At 42.6% G+C, this 21,520-nt stretch overlaps 1 protein-coding gene across 1 annotated transcript in view; it reads right to left on the reverse strand.

The window, feature by feature from the left end:
- Positions 1-20,636, reverse strand: part of anos1 (anosmin 1) — a 41,911-nt gene extending 21,275 nt beyond the window's left edge. The window contains exons 1-2 of the mRNA XM_083776361.1: positions 20,393-20,636; positions 14,121-14,168 (exon numbers count right to left, since the gene is read on the reverse strand). Of these exons, the coding sequence (XP_083632487.1) occupies positions 14,121-14,168; positions 20,393-20,587 (243 nt within the window). The 5' untranslated portion in view covers positions 20,588-20,636. The remainder of the gene's footprint in view (positions 1-14,120; positions 14,169-20,392) is intronic.
- Positions 20,637-21,520: the final 884 nt, after the last annotated feature.

The following is a 21,520-nucleotide window of genomic DNA, read 5'->3' on the forward strand; positions in this document are numbered from 1 at the left end:
GCCCCCCAAATCCCTTCTACAAATCACCAAACATGCACTCATAAGCCTGGGGATCAAGCCCATTTTCCCAATTGAAAGATCTTGTGTGCAGAGAATGAATGCATTCCATCGGTTAAAAAAAAATTGGCTTTTCTTTTAAGATAGCTTCTTTTACAGCAAGTGAAAATAGAATGATGGTTACCTCGAGATGGTTAAGCTGGCATGCCAAACAGCATTTGTTAAGACAGCACATGTACTATAGAGACTTCAATGCAACAAAGATCACAAAGTGTACTGTGGATTTAGGGATGTCTATCCAACTCAATCAATGTTTGCATCTCATTTGGCACGGAGATTTTTGTCTTTTGCCTTTTTTCATCCTAAGAATATACATAAATGCTGATAGTAAAATTGAAGGTGATAACGTAAGGATTTTTTTTATGTGTGGAGTCTTTTTTGGACGGAATGAATATGAAGGAATGAATGTCATAAAACGTATTCATAAAAAAGGATAAGCATTTGAGTCATGCAATAGAGCTCTCTGCAGGTGTGCTGATAACTGACAATCTGTCAGCGATTCCCACTAGACACACCCACAACCCGACATTTAAGTAGGAAAGGGGAGGGTTGACGACAGATGTCTTGCCAAAGCAAATAGGACGGCTGTATATAATTACAAAGGTGCTCTCATCAATCCAAAAGGCCCGATTCTTATTTACACCGTTTTCTGCTGCTGAATCAAGAATATCAGCTGAATATCAGCTGTTGCAAGTCCTCAGTCCAAACTGAAGTACTTGCAGACATGTGTCTGGTCAAGGGGACATCAGCAGGGAAAAGACCACATGATGCTGAAGTATAGAACATAATTGGGCTGGACATGGTGCATCTGTTTAGTTTGGGTGCCAGCGTATGGTTCTCCTTCAAGCAAACCTCTGAAGCTGGCAACCAAGCTACCATCTGTCTGAAAAACAAGCGTGATGCATGTCAATATACTGTGAGCCATTAACATATTTCCGTACAACAATTTCCACACAAAAAAAGGATGTCAAAAGCTCTTGCTCTCAGATTAAACAACAGCGAGCAAGGGCTACTTGTATGGACCTGAGCTGTTGGTTGCGCCTTCTAACAGAGGCATTTGTACTGCTGATTTTCCCTTTGTGACCTTATCTTTCTCTCCAAAAGTGACACATTCTGCATGGTTAAATAGGACCATCCATAGGGGTCTTTCACTCCCCATTTCACGCTGTAATAAAACGCAGCAGTCGCAATGCTGGGAGACCTTGAAAGGCATTCTGTGGGGCCGATGAGAGACTCGAGCTGAATGGCAGCCAATGCCACAGCCCGTCTCCACTTTGTCACAGCGAAGGAGAGAGCAGAGGGGCGGTAGGTGGTGGGAAGGATGACAGACCAGATGGGGGTTGGAGAGAGAACAGGATGGATGGAGGACCGTTATGCATCCTCTTCTCAATACTGGCAGGGGCATGGTTATCACTGTCCCATCCTTAAAAAAGGAATAAAAAACAGGAACTGGCTTCCCAAAGGGAGCAGCTAGAACAAAATAAACGATGGAGAGAAAGAAAGGAAAAAGAAAGTTGTATATATAAAATGTCACGGACGTGTTTTACCTCGGTTAATGAACCATGAACTGCAACCAGTCAAGACCGCAGCAGGCTTAACAATACACAGTGCAGACATAATAAAAGATGGAACATAATTCATACTAATAGTGCAAGATATTCTCCCATACTGCCTTGACAGTATTCGTATAATCATGGGAGAGATGTAGGTGTAGTTAGCTGAGAAATTACGACTGAAGTTGTAGTTTGTAACTGTTTGTTGTTAAAAAAAAAAAAAAGTATTGCCCACTTCTGTCCATGCTCGAGCTTTATTTTTATTATTTCTGTGTCAACAAATCCTTCCTCTCAGAGGTCACCTACACGAGTGCAGCATTCCCCCACCCTGCACAGTATGTGTTTTTCCTATTATCCCATAAAACAGAGAGAGATGAGCCCTGGGAGCTGAACCCATCGATCCTGGCCCTGAAGTTCAGTGTCAGGCGCTGGTCGGTGCCAGGGGATATTTACGAGCCGCGTTTGTTGCCCCTGGGACGGAGCCAGGGCACCCTGCTCCGCTGGGAAAGTCGCATACCGGCGGTGGAATCTGTGCTGTTGATCACACACAGTAAATCTCACACCCATATCTCTTTGAGTTATGGCTATTTTCTGCTGCCTTGGTGCTTTTCACGCTCGCGACCACCAGACTCAATTACTCCAGCAGCTCTCTGCCCGCTTCTCATATTTATCGGCCCATCGAAGCACTGGTCACCAATCCCTTGCTTGGGACTTGTTCTTATTCAATCTGTCTCCTGAATTTACTTCTTGTTTGTCCCGCTCTACCTAACGTTCACCTCCTTGTCTTATTTCTCTACTATCTCAGTCTATCCCCTCTCTCTTTCTATCCCATTGCTCTCAAAGGAAGCCACTATGAGCACCATTAGTCTTGATGGTTTTCCTGTCTTCCGTGCGTTCTCCCTCATTCTCATTCGTGGCACAAGCCACACTTCAAACTGCATTACTGAACTCAAAGACAGCTCCATTTCCTTCCAAATTCCCTATTTAAGTGAAGGCCTTTATTTCACCCATGTCATTAAAACCTTACAAGAAAAAAGAACAGAATTGCGTGACATGGCTGAAATGAAAAGAAATATCTGATCAGGAATTGCCTTTCCACACAGGGACTATCATAGCAAATTGAATCCACAGTATCTGGAGTAGAAACATATATCATTAGGTGTCGGGGCTATGATGTGAATAAGTATAAAATCATTATGCCATTAATCCGTTCCAGTATGTCTCTGACTTGCCATTAGCTGTCATGGGACTGTAAAAATCTACCAAGTAAATCAAGAAGATATCCTGCCCAGGGCTACTACAGTCTAGACACTATTTTCTCAGCTTTATGCTACCTGTGACTGTTTAAAGTACGTTCAGGGTGTGTCCATCTGATATCGTGTTTTTTGTTTCTTGACTTCCATAAACCAACACAGGTGTGTGCAAAAACAGGATTAGGTAGATCAAAAACGTGGATTAACAACAATCTGAACGCTTGAGATTCTCACTTTTGCGCGTTCCAACTGAACATTAAGGTGTTTATCTAACATTACACTTGAGCAAAGAAATCAGAAAAGAAAAGGAAATCCATCATTTATTGGTAGATTCTCTTGCGTTTAATGCTTTTCTAGTCTACCAACCGCTTAAAGTACTTCAGAATGACGTTCACACGGTGACGCATTGTCGGCAGAGGCAGCCATGCAAGGCGCCAACCTGCTCGTAGGGGGCAGTTAGGGTTCAGCGTCTTCTTGCTCAAGGACACTTTGACGCAATGCCAGGAGGAGCTGGGGATTGAATGACCACTCTACCTCTCCTGAGCCACTGCTGCACCAATACAAATTTAAAATAAATTAACCACTTGAACCCTAATAGGGCGGCATACATTCTGAACTACAAGCTTGCCACATGCGGTGAGCTCGTAGGTTATTTTCGGTGAAAGGATTTGACGTGGAGGGGGAAAAGGAGGGGACCAAGAATCTCCCCCTGGCACCTGGTCAACAAAGTGCTGCATATAAGGTTTAAGTGTTTAAACAGAAATGGCAATATCCTAAATGTAACTGGACATGTTTTCATATTCTGATAAGCTCTCCTGCACTGATAAGCTCTAGTGCAGGAGTCCCCTTTTATATTGCATTACTGCTTGTTTTTTAATGTTTATGCCTTGCTTTTCTTTTCTTTTTTTCTCCATTGCTCTGTAAAGCACTTTGAGCTGCATTTCATGTCATGAAAGGCATCGTCCTACTAAATAAGTTGATTATGCAGTAAGTTGTCCGTCTTTGTTCCCCGAGTGTGCATTCCCTTCCTTGGAAGGTTTATTTCTCTTTTTTAAATATATATATTATATAACCATAATCATGAGCATAATATACATTGCCCACCACGTTTATTTGACAGGGAAATATCTTCCAAAAATTCCAAGCACCTTATAGTCTTGACAAGGTGCTTCAATGGGGTGAAATGTGTCCAGTTAAAGACTTCTATTTAGCTCCTCAAATACTGTGAGCAACTTAGCAGGTACTATCACAGACATTCTTTGAGTATCACTTTAATTATTAATTTAAATGCAGTTGAGGGCGCAGACAACAAAGAGGCCACAAGGAATCACTTGGCAAAAAAGCGAGAAAGAGAAGGGGAGGAGCAGGGGGCATGAATTATACATATACCCCACAATCAGAGGTGCCTGCCTTATTTATGAGAAGGGGAAAAACAATATACACACACACACACACACACACACACACACACACACACACACACACACACACACACACACACACACACACACACACACACACACACACACACACACACACACACACACACACACACACACACACACACACACACACACACACACACACACACACACACACACTAGCCATTGTCTGCTGTGTGGAATGCAATAGCGGCAACTTAATACTTAATGACTCTGAAGTTTCATCCAGACACCCACACACACCAACTGTCTGTCTCTGAACAAGTCCATCATCTTGACAGACTGATGCAACAAACAATCAAAACTGCACAGGGTAACTTACTACTTTAACCACTTAACCACTTTCCCCTGGCGTCCCTATTTTGGGCATGTCATTGTAGGAGAAAGATTTCAAGACATTTCAAAGAAATTAACAACTTTCTAAATTTCTAAAACTAGACGGCCTAATCGGAAACGATGCAAGTTGGAAATGCATGACACACCCCCCCCCCCCCCCCCCACACACACACCTTTATGCAATGCCCGCACTCGTCAGAGCATCTGTTGTACACATCTGTCTGTCTGTGTCTCTTTTATATTCTGTGTCAGTCATACCCTAAATGGAATTGGACAGATCCACTGATCCAACTGACTTCCCACTTGACACATCATGCAAGCCAAGTTTAAGTCGGTGGATCCCATACCTATCTAAGGTCCTGGATCTCCATATGTCCCCCATATGGGCGTCTCAGTAAGACTATCTGGACAAACACCGGGCACAGCACAACCTCGGACCATATGTCCCCCATATGGGCGTCTCAGTAAGACTATCTGGAGTTCTGGACAAACACTATCTGCACAGCACAACCTTGGGCCATCAGCGACACGCGCACCCAGTTTGAAGTCGATCGTTCGGACAGTTCTCCAAATACGTGACATACGCGACACATTGTGAGCCAGGTAATCGGCTATTTTTGGCTATTTGTCGTATTAGGAAATATGTTATGCCGTATTTTATACGTTGTCATATGACAGTGTTTTGCCCAAAAAATGGAAATCATGCTCATATCGCAACGCAACATGATGGGAGCTTGTAGAATCCTCTATTTTTGTCCAGGTTATGGATGCCAGGTTGAAAGTGGTTAAAAGGTCTCACCACCCTCATGTTGGTACATTATGCGACGACAAGGTTCCAAATTACAGTGGCTGAAACGAGAGCCTCAGTTATCACCTTCCTCTGGTCTCAGTTTACATTTCATGACAATTAGACTCAACAGGATGTATCCGTCATGTGGGGTCAGATTGGTGATAAAGAGGCCAGTAGTCCTGTTTTCACTGTGCCATGGCCTGGGAAAGCTAATGCCTCTCTCCCCCCTCAGTCCCACGTTTAACTCTGCTAAACATCTCTGATGATTTACTGTATTCGCCTCTGTGTGCTCCCTCGCCATCACAGCGACGACACAAACCGACACAATGTCATCGTGACAGACACATGAAAGCAGAGCTGGGAAATGCGGGATCATACGATAACATGCTTTCCCAGCAGAAAAAGGCCATTTATTTAAACTTCCGACACAGTGAGATTTAGAGCTATGATAATCGGCTTTTCCGCAGAGAAGACGAGAAAAGCTTATTTGTTATGGGAATGTCCTCCCCTGAGCGTCTGGTGCATAGTAAACAAGGCTAAAAGGTTTTCAGGGCTCCGCTGGCGTCCTCCCGTTGTGACCACTCCGAGCATCGTGCGTCGTCTAAATTGAGACGAGTTATGATTTGAAACCTGATTCAGTCACAATGTACGTCACAACATGTGGAACGTGACAAGTCTTTGAGGGCAGGCTGACCTAATCCTGGGCTGCAGTCACATTCCGCCACTATCTCTACTTGTTTATATGGGGTTGAGAAAACACTTCAAATCCACTAATCCCACTCACCCGTGCCAACTCCCACTAACTGCCCCTTTACAGCAAAGGTCATTTTGGCTACATTTGAACTGCAACACCTCCCGCAAAAAAAAGGAGAAAAACAGATAGATACGTAGACGCTCTTCTAAATAATCTAGATCCTGCAGAGCCATGCTGTAAAAAACTAAATCACAAAGGTTTGCTCTATAAAGGGGACATAGGGTACATCAAGGGCTTGTGCTTTGTATTACACCACTGTGAGCTAGTTGGAGATCCAAGCCGTTAAAGACCAAACAAATGAATAAAGGTTAGTGTATTTTTCCATTGCAGATAGATGTGCATTAAGTCAGTAATCCTCCCGACTGACTGTAGACTACTGCGCTGGAATACTGACCTCAGGGTCAAAAAGGATGGGAGAGTTGAGTATCACTGAGTGTCTCTGTCTGTCTGACACACATTCATGTTATCCATCCCTCCAACGCTGTCTGTCACAGTGAGGCAATCCATGGGATTTAACTGGACGATGCAGCGGCTTTGAATGCAATCTGAATGCATTGAGAAATGAGAACCCAGAAGCCATCATGACAGTAAACCATCCAAATCAAATAGAGAGTTGAAGCATATGTACATTTAAATTGTAAGTGTACATTTAAATTGAGAGTTAAATGTACACTCTGAGTTACAAACAGATGAAATTGATGCATTAACATTGAGGAATATTTCTGTGTATTATAATGGCTTTTCGACACTCTCTTTCTAATCTTCCCTTCTCCAACATGACTGCTAGCTACTAGCTAGCAAGGTCACTTGTGTGACAAAGTAAAAAAGAAAAACAATTTAGATACATCGTTTTTAGTGTGCCACGGAGACACGTGAGAATTGAGTTAGGTGGGGATGACAGCATCAACAGATGACTTCTTAAGCTATCCGCTAAGTGTGCCAACACATTCTGCCAATACAGCCCCAGAATGAGAATAAACACTTGAGAGAACAGACTGTGTGACTGCCTGGACATTATTGGTGAGAGCAGCTTTGATTACAACAATCCTTCAAGAGAATCTGTGTGGAATTAAATTCCATCAGACAAGGAGCGGTTGTGAAGCTTTGATTATCTAAGAAAACTGTATAGGCACTCTACATGTCCTAAGTGGGATCAATGAAAACATCGCTTGATACAACATTTATTTGGTCCTTGGTTAAGTGGTTGATTTCCTGCGGTAAAATAGAAATATCAGATCAGCTCTATGTTAAATAATGTTATATTGCTTCATAAAAGACCCGTCGTCCTTTATTCACCTAGGGAAAAAAATTACATTCTCAACTAGAGGCTCATTGAATAACTTCTGTAGAACCTGGGACCCTTTTCTTTTATATATTAATTATTTAACTGCAATTGATTAATTTCCCTCTCTCTTCTTTAGCTTCTTTTATATGGTAATTTCTTGCCTACAAGTTTCTTTCCTAATCCTTTTTTGTAAGTCTTGTTTATTATCGTACAGTCTATTCTCCCCTCAGGGCTAGCGGGTGGGTGGGTGGCTATGCGTTAATGTTGGTTTTGTTTTGTCATGGATGTTGTTGTTGTTGTTTTTTGTTTACTATGTTCCTTGTATGTCTTGTATTTTAAAAATGCAAGACATACAAGGAAAAAAAACAATAAAACCATATTTAAAAATATATTGCTTCATGACTGCTGCTCCTGGGAGAGAGAGAGAGAGAGAGAGAGAGAGAGAGAGAGAACTGTGCTAGCTAGATATGAACTAGTCAACACTTATGGTTTAGTTCCATTGTCTTTGAGGTTTCTCTCCTCTGCCTGTGTCTTTGGTCCTGCTGTGGGGGGTTTCACCCTCTGCCACCCACCATGTGAATAATGAGCTCCACAGATAGCAACCCCCTCCTCAGCCCATGAAACTTAACAGCCATGTCCAGATCAGGTCCTTCCTGCTGTGACTGACCAGAGCAACTTCATTCTCCTCTGCCACCCACACATTCACACACAAACACACACATTGCCTCAAAAACCCCAAAAGACAACCTTTGTTGAACCTTAGTGATGCGTCTTTTGTCTGTACCTACAACAGAAATACCCCGCTCCCAAGCAATCTGTTAGTTATTATAATAGGCATATTTATTTATTACATCTCATTATGTGTCAAACTGGCTGTGCACCCCTCTTTAATCTTACACTTGCTATGATTTAGCTGTAAAAGTGACAGAGAATCCAGACAGTGCCAACTCGACAGCCATTTCCACCACCACAGCGTGCTTTGAGGTGTTGCGCTGGTGGTGTGGTCTGTCATCTGTGAGGACGAAGCATGGTGTTGAGACGGACGTCTGGCCTCAACATGACCAAAAGGTGCTTTGAAGTCTATCCAAGCGCACAACAATCCCAGCCATGCCCCCACCATAAACCTTCAACAACCACCACCTACTTTATCAGATCTTTTCACTGCGCCCCAAAATATACTGCCCACCGCCAAAGAAAAGAAGGCCACACGAAGTCCTGAGTAAATTGCCATGACACACTCTTCAAGTTTGTAGCCAACGAGGAATGTGATATTTTCCCTCTGCATATGCTGTTATTTTTCTTCTTAATAAAGATTAATGCATATTCAGACCAGAGCCAGTGCTACCAATTTAATTTTATTGGACTGATTGACCTAGAAAAACACTACCGCTGGAGAACTTGGCCCGGTTCATTTTTGCCGTGAGAAAATGTGGGGGTTGGGAGCAGGGCTTGACAGCGTTCTTTTGAAAGACACTTTTGAATGAAAGACATAGTAGCATTCCAACTATTGTCATTCCAGCAAAGCCGCTCCAAAAGCTTCCTAAATGCAAAACTAAGACACATGTAATCCAAAAGTGTAAACACTCTTTTATTCTTATTCTGGTGTGTATAACTAGGGTGTGATAGGTCGGGACAAAAAGAGAGGAATGAAAAGAGGCACCTGGAAATTTGAGTGAGTTATATGAAAAACATGCACGACTCAATGCCAATAAATAGCATGTCTCCAGGCAATGTTGGTTCCTAAGGGCTAATATATACTTTGTTGTATGTCTGTGTTGCTCAGTGAAATTAGTGGGTTTTCTACATGAATAACGTGTAGCAGCGTGACATTTAACCACTTGAACTAGGCCCAGCATCCTATTCTAGCTGAGGGTGAACATTAGGTGAAAATAGCTGATCTACAAGTTCACAACACGTTGCAACAGATTGGTAATTGGGGGAAAAAGAGGGAGCCTAGTATAGACCCCTGAGGCACTTTGTGTAATCCTTTTAGCATAACCTTTGACTGTACTACCTGTACTGATAATAATCATGTTAATAAAGTATTCAATCAATCAATCTGGTCAATGACGTATATGAGGTTTAAGTTGTTTAAGCTGTCATCAGCTATACCATAGCAAAAATGTGTGATCTAATTAATTTCAGATTAGTGATCACTATTCTCTAAGTGTCACTGTTGAAGAAGTGTACAATGAACGAACAAACAGTTAAACAGTTTTGATTCTGTTTATTATAAATACTGTATGTGGTTTTCTTTCTTTCTTGAGGACCTCTAAATAATGACCATGTCCTAATGACTTCACAAGCCAAATCATGCAGGCATAATACACAGATTTGTTTTTCTTTTCCAAGGCCAGGGTAATGAATTGCAGTTGCTTATTTGCAGGCTGGCTTCTAGCTGCCTAAAGTCAATCCTAGCATTTGATTTGGAGTCTGGATCGCACCCTTGGGGGAAAGCAACCCTGTTAATATCAGCCATGCTCTGAATGTGGAAAGCTTCTTGGCCACTTCTGCACACTCTCTCTCATACACTTGCAGAAGCTTTAATTCCCACTTTTTTTTCCCCAACAGAAACCGAGAACACCCTAGAGTCTTTAAACGTTTAGAGAGCACATCGAGACTCCTCGAGTGAGATGCCTTAACAGTAGAAAGATAAAACGACAATAGGTCATAGAAAAGTCTGCTGCCTGTCCCCTTGGCGTCTCTCTGCTGAATGGAGCTGCTCGGCTGAACTAGTGTTATGGCATGATAATGACTCCCCAGGCCTCCAAACGCCACCTCTCTCTGCCCCAGAGAAAGGGCAAGCAGGTTAATTATAATGACAATAGGGACTCTGGGAGTGGGGGCCAACTCTGGACACTGCATATGAGATGGCCCGAGATGGCTTTCCCCTCTCAAATGGACAACGGGAGGCTTTGATTTCCTGAAACGCAAGACAGATGGACGGGGTCACAACATCTTTGTCTAAATAATTAAGCAGCCCTTCCACACATTATCTTCACCGGCAGGGAGCTCCCTGTGGCTCTTTAACAGAGCCCATGGGTGGACAGGCCTGTTGCCCTCACCGCACTCCCTGAGAGCCACTGCCTTTGTCTCTCTGTTTGACTGTGAGCTGTTCATGAAGTGAAGAGGCTAATCAGAGGATGTAGAGCTATTCACTGGGAGCCACTGTACAACATGTGCCCATTTGGTGCGATTGTTAAGAGCTCCCACTATAGCTCTGTGTTTGCACACACTACACACTCTACACACACACACACACACACACACACACACACACACACACACACACACACACACACACACACACACACACACACACACACACACACACACACACACACACACACACACACACACACACACACACACACACAGCCCATAAAGTACAAAGATGGAGATGTGAAGTGTGGTTACAGTATGTGCTCTCCTGAAGCCCTGAGATGTGGACCCAAATTAAACAGCGGCATATTGTCATGACCTAGTTAGTTGGATGGATCAAGAATAACTGAACCAAAGAAAAATATATTTCCATGGATATGAAGCAGGAATAGAAATCTTGAGGGACCTTTTCAAACTATATGGAATAGCCGAATAGCAGAGCACTGTAATACCGGTGCATTATTGGATTTTAAGATGTTTCATCAAATCCAGCTGCCGATAAATTATCAGCCTCCAAGTAGGGTAAAGAAGTGCAAAGTGACATGCTTGTTAGAAGAGAGAGAACAAGAAGTCCATTAAAGAATCTCTGACATTTGCAGAGTTTCAGCAATGTTGGATGATTATGAAAACAGTGTGCTGTGCTTGGACTTGCAGCCAGCGAAAGCCTTTTCAAACATAAAAATTCTGATGAATGACTGGGGAATGCCTGGTGCCAAGAACCAATGTTGGCTATCACTGTGGAAAGGAGAGAAACAAGCTTCACTGCATTATGCTGAAAACAAAGGATTGCCTTCTAAAGGAGCTACAACTCTATCTACTTGAGAGCACCAGAGTCAAACTTGATGACAAATTAACCTCATGTATTTTGAGTCGTTGATGTATTACATTTTGCCAGATGCTATTAGCATCCTTTTAAAAAGGTTAATTTGAATGGTGAATTTGTAAGCAGTCTTTGGGTACAGATCATGAGGAATTCACTGACAACAGTGAACATCCCTTGTAAATATTATATGCATATATTTTTGAGGGCTATATCCAGCATTGACAATGAATGGATCATTTTAGCGCCCCTCACTTCATTATGTGTGTGACTTGTTTTATAATTCAGATGAATTACCTTGCCTATACAGCTCATTAATTATATACCTGTGTGTTAGTGCTTGGAAATAAATATTACAACCTCCAATATTCATCAAATCTTGAGGGAAAATGAGCATTTGATTGTAAAAAAGTCACTATACTATTAGTGGGCATGGCTAGTGGCTGCCTACCACACTATGTTTTATAATGTCAAATCCGTGTGCACTTCTGTGTGTTCAGTGCCGGACAAAAGAGATCGAGGATTCAGTGCCATGAGTCTGAAACACTTCCAAATTATGGTGAAATGACATCATTGTCCTATCCTGTATTTTCATTCCAGCCTTTTCAACCAGCTTGAACGTTCCATGTTTGAGTGAGCATCCTGTCACTTTACAAACTGTACTTGGGGTTAGCGAAAGGGCCTTTCTGTGTGGAGTTTGCATGTTCTCCCCGTGTCCCCTAGGGTAGGTAGGTATCCTCACAAAAACATGCAGTAATCCTGGTCTCTAAACTACACTCCCTAAAAAAGGAACTGTTCGGAATAACATGTTCCTTCCACATGCTACGTCCAGCCGGTGAAACTCTCCCCTGTCAGGTGAAAAAGAAGCAGCTTAGACTCTTCATGCATAGATGGGCAAATCAGGCACAATTTGCTGTTTTATTTGCATACGCATCAAAAGTGGCGGGTTGGCTGGGACGGTGCATACGGACCGGGCGAAACTATTACTTGCGCGCTCTGCTTGCGCAAGTAAATATTAGTTAACGTTACCTAACCTTGTTCTTGGCAATCGGCGACGAGTGCCCTGTTCTGGATATAACTGCGATCTCCACATACTGGCATAAAATGCACTCCATATATGGGCATATTGGTCGGATCGGCAGTGCGACATAGGTATGAGGGGCGCCTAGCAGCCCGAACCTCTAGAATTCAAAATATGGCTATTTTAAAATTCTAATGAGCTGAGCTCAGGAAACAGCACTACTGTGTGTAAGTATAGAATTAAAAGGACAGTGCACAATAACTACATTGTTCTTAACATTGTCAACTAATTCAAATTGTCATGGTGGAAGTGATTTGAATTTCTACTCAACGTAGAAATATTTTGACATCAAACAGATGTGAATGAAAGTTGATTGTGATTAATCACAACAAAAACTGGGCCACGTTAAGTCAGCATAATGAATAAAGTCAGTCCACTTTCCCTGTAGTTCCAGTAAATCATCATTTGTAATCCCTTGATTGGCCAAAATGTTCAGCACACAAACCTCTAAGACCATGAGGCCAGGCATGGTCACAGAGCATGAAATATGTTATGGTCATCAATAAAAACAAACATAAGAGTCTATTTGTTTTTATAACAGTGCCCCATGCTAAATGAATCAGTCATGTACTAAGTATGTTATGGTGCTCAAAGACCACATTTGTCATTGCCGTGGCAATAGCACACTTCCTGTATAATATTCATGTTTTTCTAATGCAGGGGAGAGAGGAAGGGCAAACAAAGACACGCTGCCACGAATGGTCAATTTGTGCATAATTATTGATTACATCTTGCCCTGCACAGATTTGATTTCGAGAGTTAAATTTGAATGTATATTTAACTCCTCATTAGCCGACGGCACTGAAATCCTTAAGAGGAACCGAGTGTATCGTCTTCATTCTGTCTGAACCCTAATTTATACTCTGTAGTAGGACGGTGTCGCTTGCCCACAGGATGTGATTTTCGATGCAACTTGTTGTTGGCCCTCGATGGCAAACAACACACTGGCATGTGAGCCGCTCTAGCTGTGTGCCATCTCTATGCCGTTCTGTGACTACGGCTCAATACAATACATACTTTGCTGTGCGCACACCAAAAACTGCAGATTTACACGCTCACAACACGTCGTACGATTCGGGAGCTTGTAGATCGGCTATTTTCCGTCTTATGACAAGGTATAAGCCATGCTCTACAGTCTGCACGGCACAGCCTGCAAGCGCCCTGTCAACAGCTCCACAAGGAGCAGAGAGAACATGTCAGCAGCATCTTCTCAGAGGAGCCGTCAACACCTGCTTTGTATCAACCTTCATCGGTACAGGCCATGAAAACACAAACAAGCAGTTCGGGGAAGTGCTTCCATGGCACACGGCCTACCGAAAATTAACAACAGCGGAAATAATCATGCATTACCTTCATAAATCAATAGGTGGGAGGCGCAGTTCATGTTTTCTCTCATTAAGTCTTACTTAAAAGTGCAAACGGATAGCAATGGAAAAGAAAAAGCAATCTAGGAAGCACCTATAAATCAAGAGTATCCTCACAGGGGGGGTTCTCCCCAGCCCTCTGTGGTTGAACTTGGAATCTATGATGATGAAGTGAATATCGCTCTGCTGTATCTAAAAACAATAGATTTGTTGGATTCATTACCTTTGAGCACTGTTTGTGATTCTGGCACCACACCAAGGATCCATTATTCTGTAAGAGAAGAAGAGAGAGAGAGGGGACAGGGGAAGGGGGGCATGAGTCATTATTTTGAGCTCTGTTGAAAACACAATTACAGTCATCAATTCATCCAATGAAAGTATTGTGAAATCCACATCTCTTCCATCAGCGTACATGTAATTACCAGTTTTTAATACCAGAGGCACACACACACACACACACACACACACACACACACACACACACACACACACACACACACACACACACACACACACACACACACACACACACACACACACACACAGTCACACACACAGTGTCACACACACACACACACACACACACACACACACACACAAACACACACATTACAGCATGACTTTAGGTATGCTTTGTATGCTGACTGTGGCTGTGTGGGTAACATAAGCAGGGAAGTGGGGTCACAGCGTCGGTGCCAGGGAGGACCTCTGGTCAGTTTCAGTGAAGCATGGTGACCTAAGCTCTTCTACGGCGCTGTTTGATCTCTACAACAGACATCCCTGAGGTCACTGCGGCAGGAACTGATGTCAGCACTCCTGTGTAGACAGCAGATACCTCCACCCCCACCCCACAATAATTGCTGTGGAAGTGCCACTTTCTGCCTTCCAACAAGACAAACATTGGTCCTAATTGTGCTGAGTCCTGATACCTCTCTGAGATAATCCTAGGAGTCCTTGGGAGAGCGAGTAGGCCTAAATCACTTGAGCAAGTGGCTATTTTCTGAGTTCCAATAAACATGTATTATGTCAATTATTAACTTTCAATCTGGTGTCCGTATTTTTGTCATTATATGCAAATATTGTCTGCCATAAAACAACTAATTTTTCAAAAATAGCAAAACATGGAAATGAATAGCTAAATAGCTGATCTACAAGCTCACAATGTGTTGCATTCATTGCTCATGTTGTGAGCTTGTAGATGGGCTACATTTTCCATGTGACAAAGTATTAAGTGGTTAACCTATTTTGTTTGAATGTAAAAGGTAACCAGAGGCTACAACTGGTTTAAGCACTGTGGTGGAGAGCTTTGTCTTCTGGGTAGAAAGCTTGTGTGCTTCATGTCTTATTGACTCATTGATTATGCAACTTCTTTGTATTATAATCAATGAACAAGCGGAAAGCTTATACACAAAATTTAATTACACCTTCTTAGAAAAGGTATTGTGTTAGAGCTCCCGTTAACAAAATGTATAAATAAGCAATGAGTGGGCATTGCGCCACTATAATACACCACTGAGGTAGGTAGGACAGACAGAGCCTAACTTTAAAGGTCTGCAGGCAAAAAGTCTGCTTAAGTTCAATGTCAAGTTCAAAGCCTTCTTCAACAATGTAATCCAGAGGAAATTTCCCATGAGACCTCAGGAGAGAACTTATCATTAAAGGGTTTAATTTGCTAACCAGTACCAGTAAGTGCTGTGCTTTGGGTGTCAAGGATAACGGTCAGGGAGCTTCAAAGGAATTTGTGATTGTATGGTCCAGAACAGCACATTTCTTCCACCAAAGGTGCAGATAATGATACAAAAAAGAAGATGAAAAACAGAAAGATTAGCACGTTAGCAAATCAAGAGACTAGTTGCTATATTTTGCACATGTGTACAATAGCGTCTTGCAATGTGACTGTAACTTTGAAACAGAAAGATATAGGTTTTCACAGGATCTCTACCAGAATGTGCCAGAGATTCTGTGCCAGAATATGTATATATTCAAGGAAATATAGAACTGTACATATGATTGAAATCCTTGTTGAGTGTAGAAATGTAAGAAAAGTGATCCATCAATGTTGGCCAAATTCCCCATTGGTGACACCCAGTAAATAAAACCTTGACATTTACACTGGCAGCCAATCCCTCAAGATAATTTATACAAGTTGTCACAACTCTAGACCGTGTCCTAAATCACCAGTCCTGTTTCTGACACCTCCTCTTTGCCCATCCGTCAGTGACGACAGGTCTAGATCCATGGAGCAGCTAATTTTGCAGTGTGACACTATCCCTCGTTGCATAGAAGCTCAGCGGGATGTTGCCCCAGCTGTCCGGGTCTGACCCCAACATGTCAGGGACCAATGGGGAATAATTATAGGTCAGGACTTCATCCCTGTGACTCACCCATGGCATTCCTCAGTCTGAACATTATGCACTCTCGACGCCTGTCAAGGACTCCATGATGAAATGTTCTGAAGGCTACTATAGGATCGTATCTGAAGACACAAGCCCAGAAGGTTCAGCTTGTTCTATGTGTGTGGCTGAGGTGAGCTTGCGGCCTTTTCGGTGTTGTCGGAGTCATGTACAGGGAATTCATCCCAGAGATATGGCTCGTGTCAGCTGAGAAGTCAGAGCAGGTGGCCAGGGGGATCTCTCTATATTGTCTAGACATCTGAGAGGAACATGGACAAAAACCCGCTTTACCTTTGAGGTCAGCATTCCTCCTTTTGAAAGTGGAAATCTTTTGTTTCTTATCGGCCTCTTTGATTTGGAGTAAACCAATCTGTCCCGCTCGGCCCACCTGCTTCTCGAGCGCCAAATGAATGAGTAACATAGACCCATTCTAAGTGACTATGATGACTCCTTGAACTATTCTGGACAGGACCAAAGGACGCAGACTAGCGTCCCTGAGTGTCCTTCAACAGCCCAGGGGTTCTCAGCTGACACCCAAATAGCTAACCCTTCAGGGCACATGTTGTGTGTGTGTGTGTGTGTGTGTGTGTGTGTGTGTGTGTGTGTGTGTGTGTGTGTGTGTGTGTGTGTGTGTGTGTGTGTGTGTGTGTGTGTGTGTGTGTGTTCATTCATAAATTATTCCCTTTGTATAAATTATTTGATAGGGGTTGTGAAAGTGAGCTAAATGTGCTCACTGTCCACATCCAAGGTTAATAAGAAAGCGTGGGTGATCAATTTCAACTAATGATGGTCTGAGGTTGTCTCCAGTTAGGAATGCAGGCTGTTTGTCAGAGGAGGTAACTGGAAGGGTGTAGCAGCAATGGGGATGAGGGGGAGGTAGATTTACAGACAGGACTGTCATGGTTTAAAAGCATTTACAGTGAGGTGAGGCCAAGCTACATAGACCCCTATTCATCCGCTGTCTTCGCTAATGAAAAACTCCACACATGAGAGGAGCTCTGGCTGTGGTTTTATTCCACCACGAGCTATTTAATATCAAAGGCAAAAACAAGGGGACACGGAAAAACTACTTTCCAATGTTTTTTCTTCCCTGCGCTAAAAAACACAAATCTCACACAAGTGCAACACTTAAACTTCACTACGCTGCACGTTGGAAATGAATCGCTGAATTTAAGATGTTCTACTTTTATGACGTTGAATGTAATAACAAGACCTTATAGACACACCTTGTTTTTGGCTTTACAGGTCCTCACATAAATAATCCACTACAGGCCCGATGCTTTCAGAATGCATTAGTGAACAGAGGCCCCAGTTCGCTCTTAATATTTTAAAGTGTCCAAGGCTAATATTTATGGCTGGGTGTTCCCCTCTGTCTATTGTACTGGGGTGACATGTTCCCCATAAGTGGAGTAAAATATCAATAAATACATCTGTATTTGGAAATAGTATGACATTAATAAATCTATCGAAGCTATAAATCTGACAACCAATAACCTACCCATGGGTTTCCCAACTCTGTAATGCCACGGTCTGTTTCCACTTAATTAATTTGTAATTTGTGACAATTAAAACGGCATCTGATTTGCACCCTGATTCATCCATATAAAAGAACAGACTTGGGTACGAGTCCACAGCAGCTGCAAGCGCTAAATTATTTTGTCAGATTCACACCAGTATTCGGAGAGTGTACAAATTGATTAGAAAAGCTAATATGAAAAACAGATTTTCTAAATTCCAGCTGTAAAAATGTGTTGGAACACATTGGTCTCTAGCACTATCTAAATGAGTCCAAATCCAAATGAGAAGCAATCCCTCCAGAGTATATTATACTTGTGAAAAATATTAAAAGTAAATCACCAACAGTGGGCTAATTAGGCTTTCTTTGACATACTGCTGAAACATTTCATTTCCATTAGAACAGAAAGCATTGTGTGTCTTGGTCTCCTTATCGAGTATTAAATGACCCCTAAAGGATGAGTGCTTTCCGAGTTGAATTAAGGGGTCTGCCGTCTCAATCATTTGAGTGGAGCACTGAAGCGCCCGTCGGCCCATTGCTGTAATAAGATCTGCCAGAGGAAGCAGATCCACCTGTAGGTTGTGCTGACTGAGCATGCGCCAGTGGCGAGGCAACACTACATGAGAGCTTATCACATTTAGCCCAAGTGGGCCCCTGCATTTAGCAGGAAGGTGACCTCAATGGAGCAGCATCATACCTAATAGATTATGCTCCGCCGCTACGCGACGGTGTCCCGCACCGGAAATAGATGATCTACACATCTCACACACCATGTTGCAGATGTGATGTGCCAGCTGTGAGCTTGTAGATCATCTATTTTTGGTGTGTGACATGACCATTATGTGACAAATATTTACATCAGATTTCAGAAGCTCAGTGTGTATCATCTACAAGCCTACGAGGTGTGATGCTGGCATTTGGTGCCAGGGCCATGGGCTGGGGGGAGGAGATCGAACCATGTGTTTTTGCAGCTGACTAGACAGCCCCCCCCCCCCCCCCCCCTCCAGTCCATACACGCACACGCACACGCACACGCACACACACACACACACACACACACACACACACACACACACACACACACACACACACACAGAGAGAGAACACAGTACGTAAAACAGTCCTCACTGAGTATCAGCAACAATTGCCATCTATTCTTAGACCAGCAAAGTTGCTCATGCAGACACCATTATCAACTCCCCAAAAACTACCCTTCAGACAAGTATTTCCTTCTAATTTTCTCCCTCTGTGAATACACCTGAGGTTAGCCACATAGGAGACCGAAACTCTGCAGTCAATTATCAAGACTATTAGCTCTTCATTTAGAGGTGGAACCTCATCAATTACTTTTCAATCTCTTTTGACTTCTCAGTGGGCTGGTGGCTGATTTCATGCCTCAGTCAACAGTGACACATTCGCAGTCCCCAATAGCAAACCCCTATACGAACAATAGCCTACCAGAATCCTTGACCAGTTGTTCCATAGGAAATCCTAAGATTAATGAAAGCTCTCAAACATCAAGATAATACATGACTTGAGAGAGGGAGACAAACAATGCAATGGGAGTTGATTCATCTGAGCTAATTACAATTTAACAACAATGCATCTTCCTGACAATAATAGATACGGATTAATGTACTTAGTGGTTATAGAGAACGAAAAGCCTTGCAAATGCAAATGAGGCAAGTAAAAACACAGGCAGTGGATGGAGATAGATGGTGAAAAGGAGCAGAGGGTAGAAGGATCATTGGCCAAGTCCTTGTTCTGGAGTCCTGGCAGAGAACAGTGTGTCCAGTGGAGGATGAAAAACTACTTCTGACACCACATACCAATTCACCCAGAGGACAAAGCTAATTCCTTAGCAAATAACTTCAAACATAAAAGTGAATCACAACAGCTCTGTGGGAATGCTGGTCTTATAAGGTCGTCATTAATTTTAAAGGCAGTAGCTGCACTTGCGTGAGGGCAAGTTAAGTTGCCCATAAAATAAATTGGTTACAGAAGAGGCCACCAATATGACGTCTAAAGTGAAGTCCCTCACATTTACATGCATCATGAATGGTGCATGTTAGACTACGTTAATCACACACAACAGAAAATGAATTGGCTTCATTGAGGCAACGTAGGCTATTAACAAAGCATAAACCCATGTCCAAAATACTGCAGTAGGCAGCAGTAGCCCATGTTGTTTATCCACAAGTCGTTTTGTAGGCTATAGTAAAATTATCTGTCATCTGTGCTATTGACATCATTCATTACTAAAGTAAACTACATTGATATCGCAGCGGCATACCTGTGCGGAGATCTGGGACCAGCACAGGACACTTGTATTGGGAAAGATCCCTCATTTCCCTGCCAGTAGGCTAATAATCACAGAGGCAACAAAACTGTATGAAAAAGTATGTCAGTCACCGTTTTAATGAGGGTTGCCTAAATTGAAGAATTATTCACTGACGAGATAATAAAATGCGTGATTTATTTCGTGTTGCCTATTCAATTGAATCCAGATAGAATAGATGAGTGGAAAGTTGTTTTGGGGGGCACAAGCCATTATGTGACCACCAGACCACCACCACATGCTCCTACCTGAGAGTGCTTGAAAAAAGCCGAGATGCGAGTGATGTGCAGGCTGAGGCATCTCGAAGCGCATCTTGCTCGGTAAATACTGGCAGTGAAGAAAGTGTCGTCCTGCTTCCTCGCATGCACGCTTCCCGGGGCTATTAACACTATAATCCATAGACACAGAGTCGCACACACGTTTACGTTCCTGGAAAACATCATGGTCCGACAGTTGTGTATTTAATCCCTCCACAGATCGGACTACACTGCGTGTGCTGTGTGGACTCCGCTGGAGAAACTAAAGAAACTTCAATTATACACTAGGGAGGAGTCAAGGGCTGATGCGCTCTGCTATTGGAGGATCTCCTGGTGATTGACATGCACGGTGGGTGTCTAGCAGGTATACCTAAGTGCAGGCCAATCAAAGACGTGAACAGGTTGTGTGATGTGTGGACTGTACTTGTGGTGATGATGGTGACTCGTGAGCCAAGAAAACTATTGCATGTAATCAGTAATAGAAATAGCCTACCATATTATTTCACATTACAAATGTTGCATCTTTTCTATCACCGACTGTGACATTCCTTCAATATATTGTTTTAAATGATAAATAAATCGATATAAAACAATATAATTATGTGTCTGACGTTCATTTAATAAAACAGTTAATGAAAAATAAATGTTGTCTCTATAAAACAATATAGTTATGTGTCTGTTACTTTATTAAAACAGTTTTTATTTAGATGGTTATGAGTGTTTAGTCAGTGTTTAATTCAAGTTAATAAAACTATGTTGTGATGACAATCAAAAGGCACTGTATTTGCAAGTTTATTGTTGACATAGTCAGTAGTGAAAATTTGTACAACTGACTTCTGAAGGAAAACTGTTGGCGTGTTTGTACAATGCTACAATTTAGGCATTTAGCAGATCCAGTAAGCACGAACAAGCAATAACTACAATTTCATCACCACCACCTACAGAGAACATGTCATCTCTAGTGTGGCTGTCAGACCCACTGCCATCTACTGATGGTAGCCTACAACTCATCAACAATGTAAACCAGACAGGCCCGTCTGTATCAAGCCCTCACATATGGCCCTGGTGAAGCATGCCAACATCCCAGGGAAGCCCTTTCCGTTTAACAGTAGCTTGGAA

Source organism: Protomyctophum parallelum, assembly GCF_964188405.1.
Source record: "Protomyctophum parallelum genome assembly, chromosome: 11".
NCBI classification, from domain to species: domain Eukaryota; kingdom Metazoa; phylum Chordata; class Actinopteri; order Myctophiformes; family Myctophidae; genus Protomyctophum; species Protomyctophum parallelum.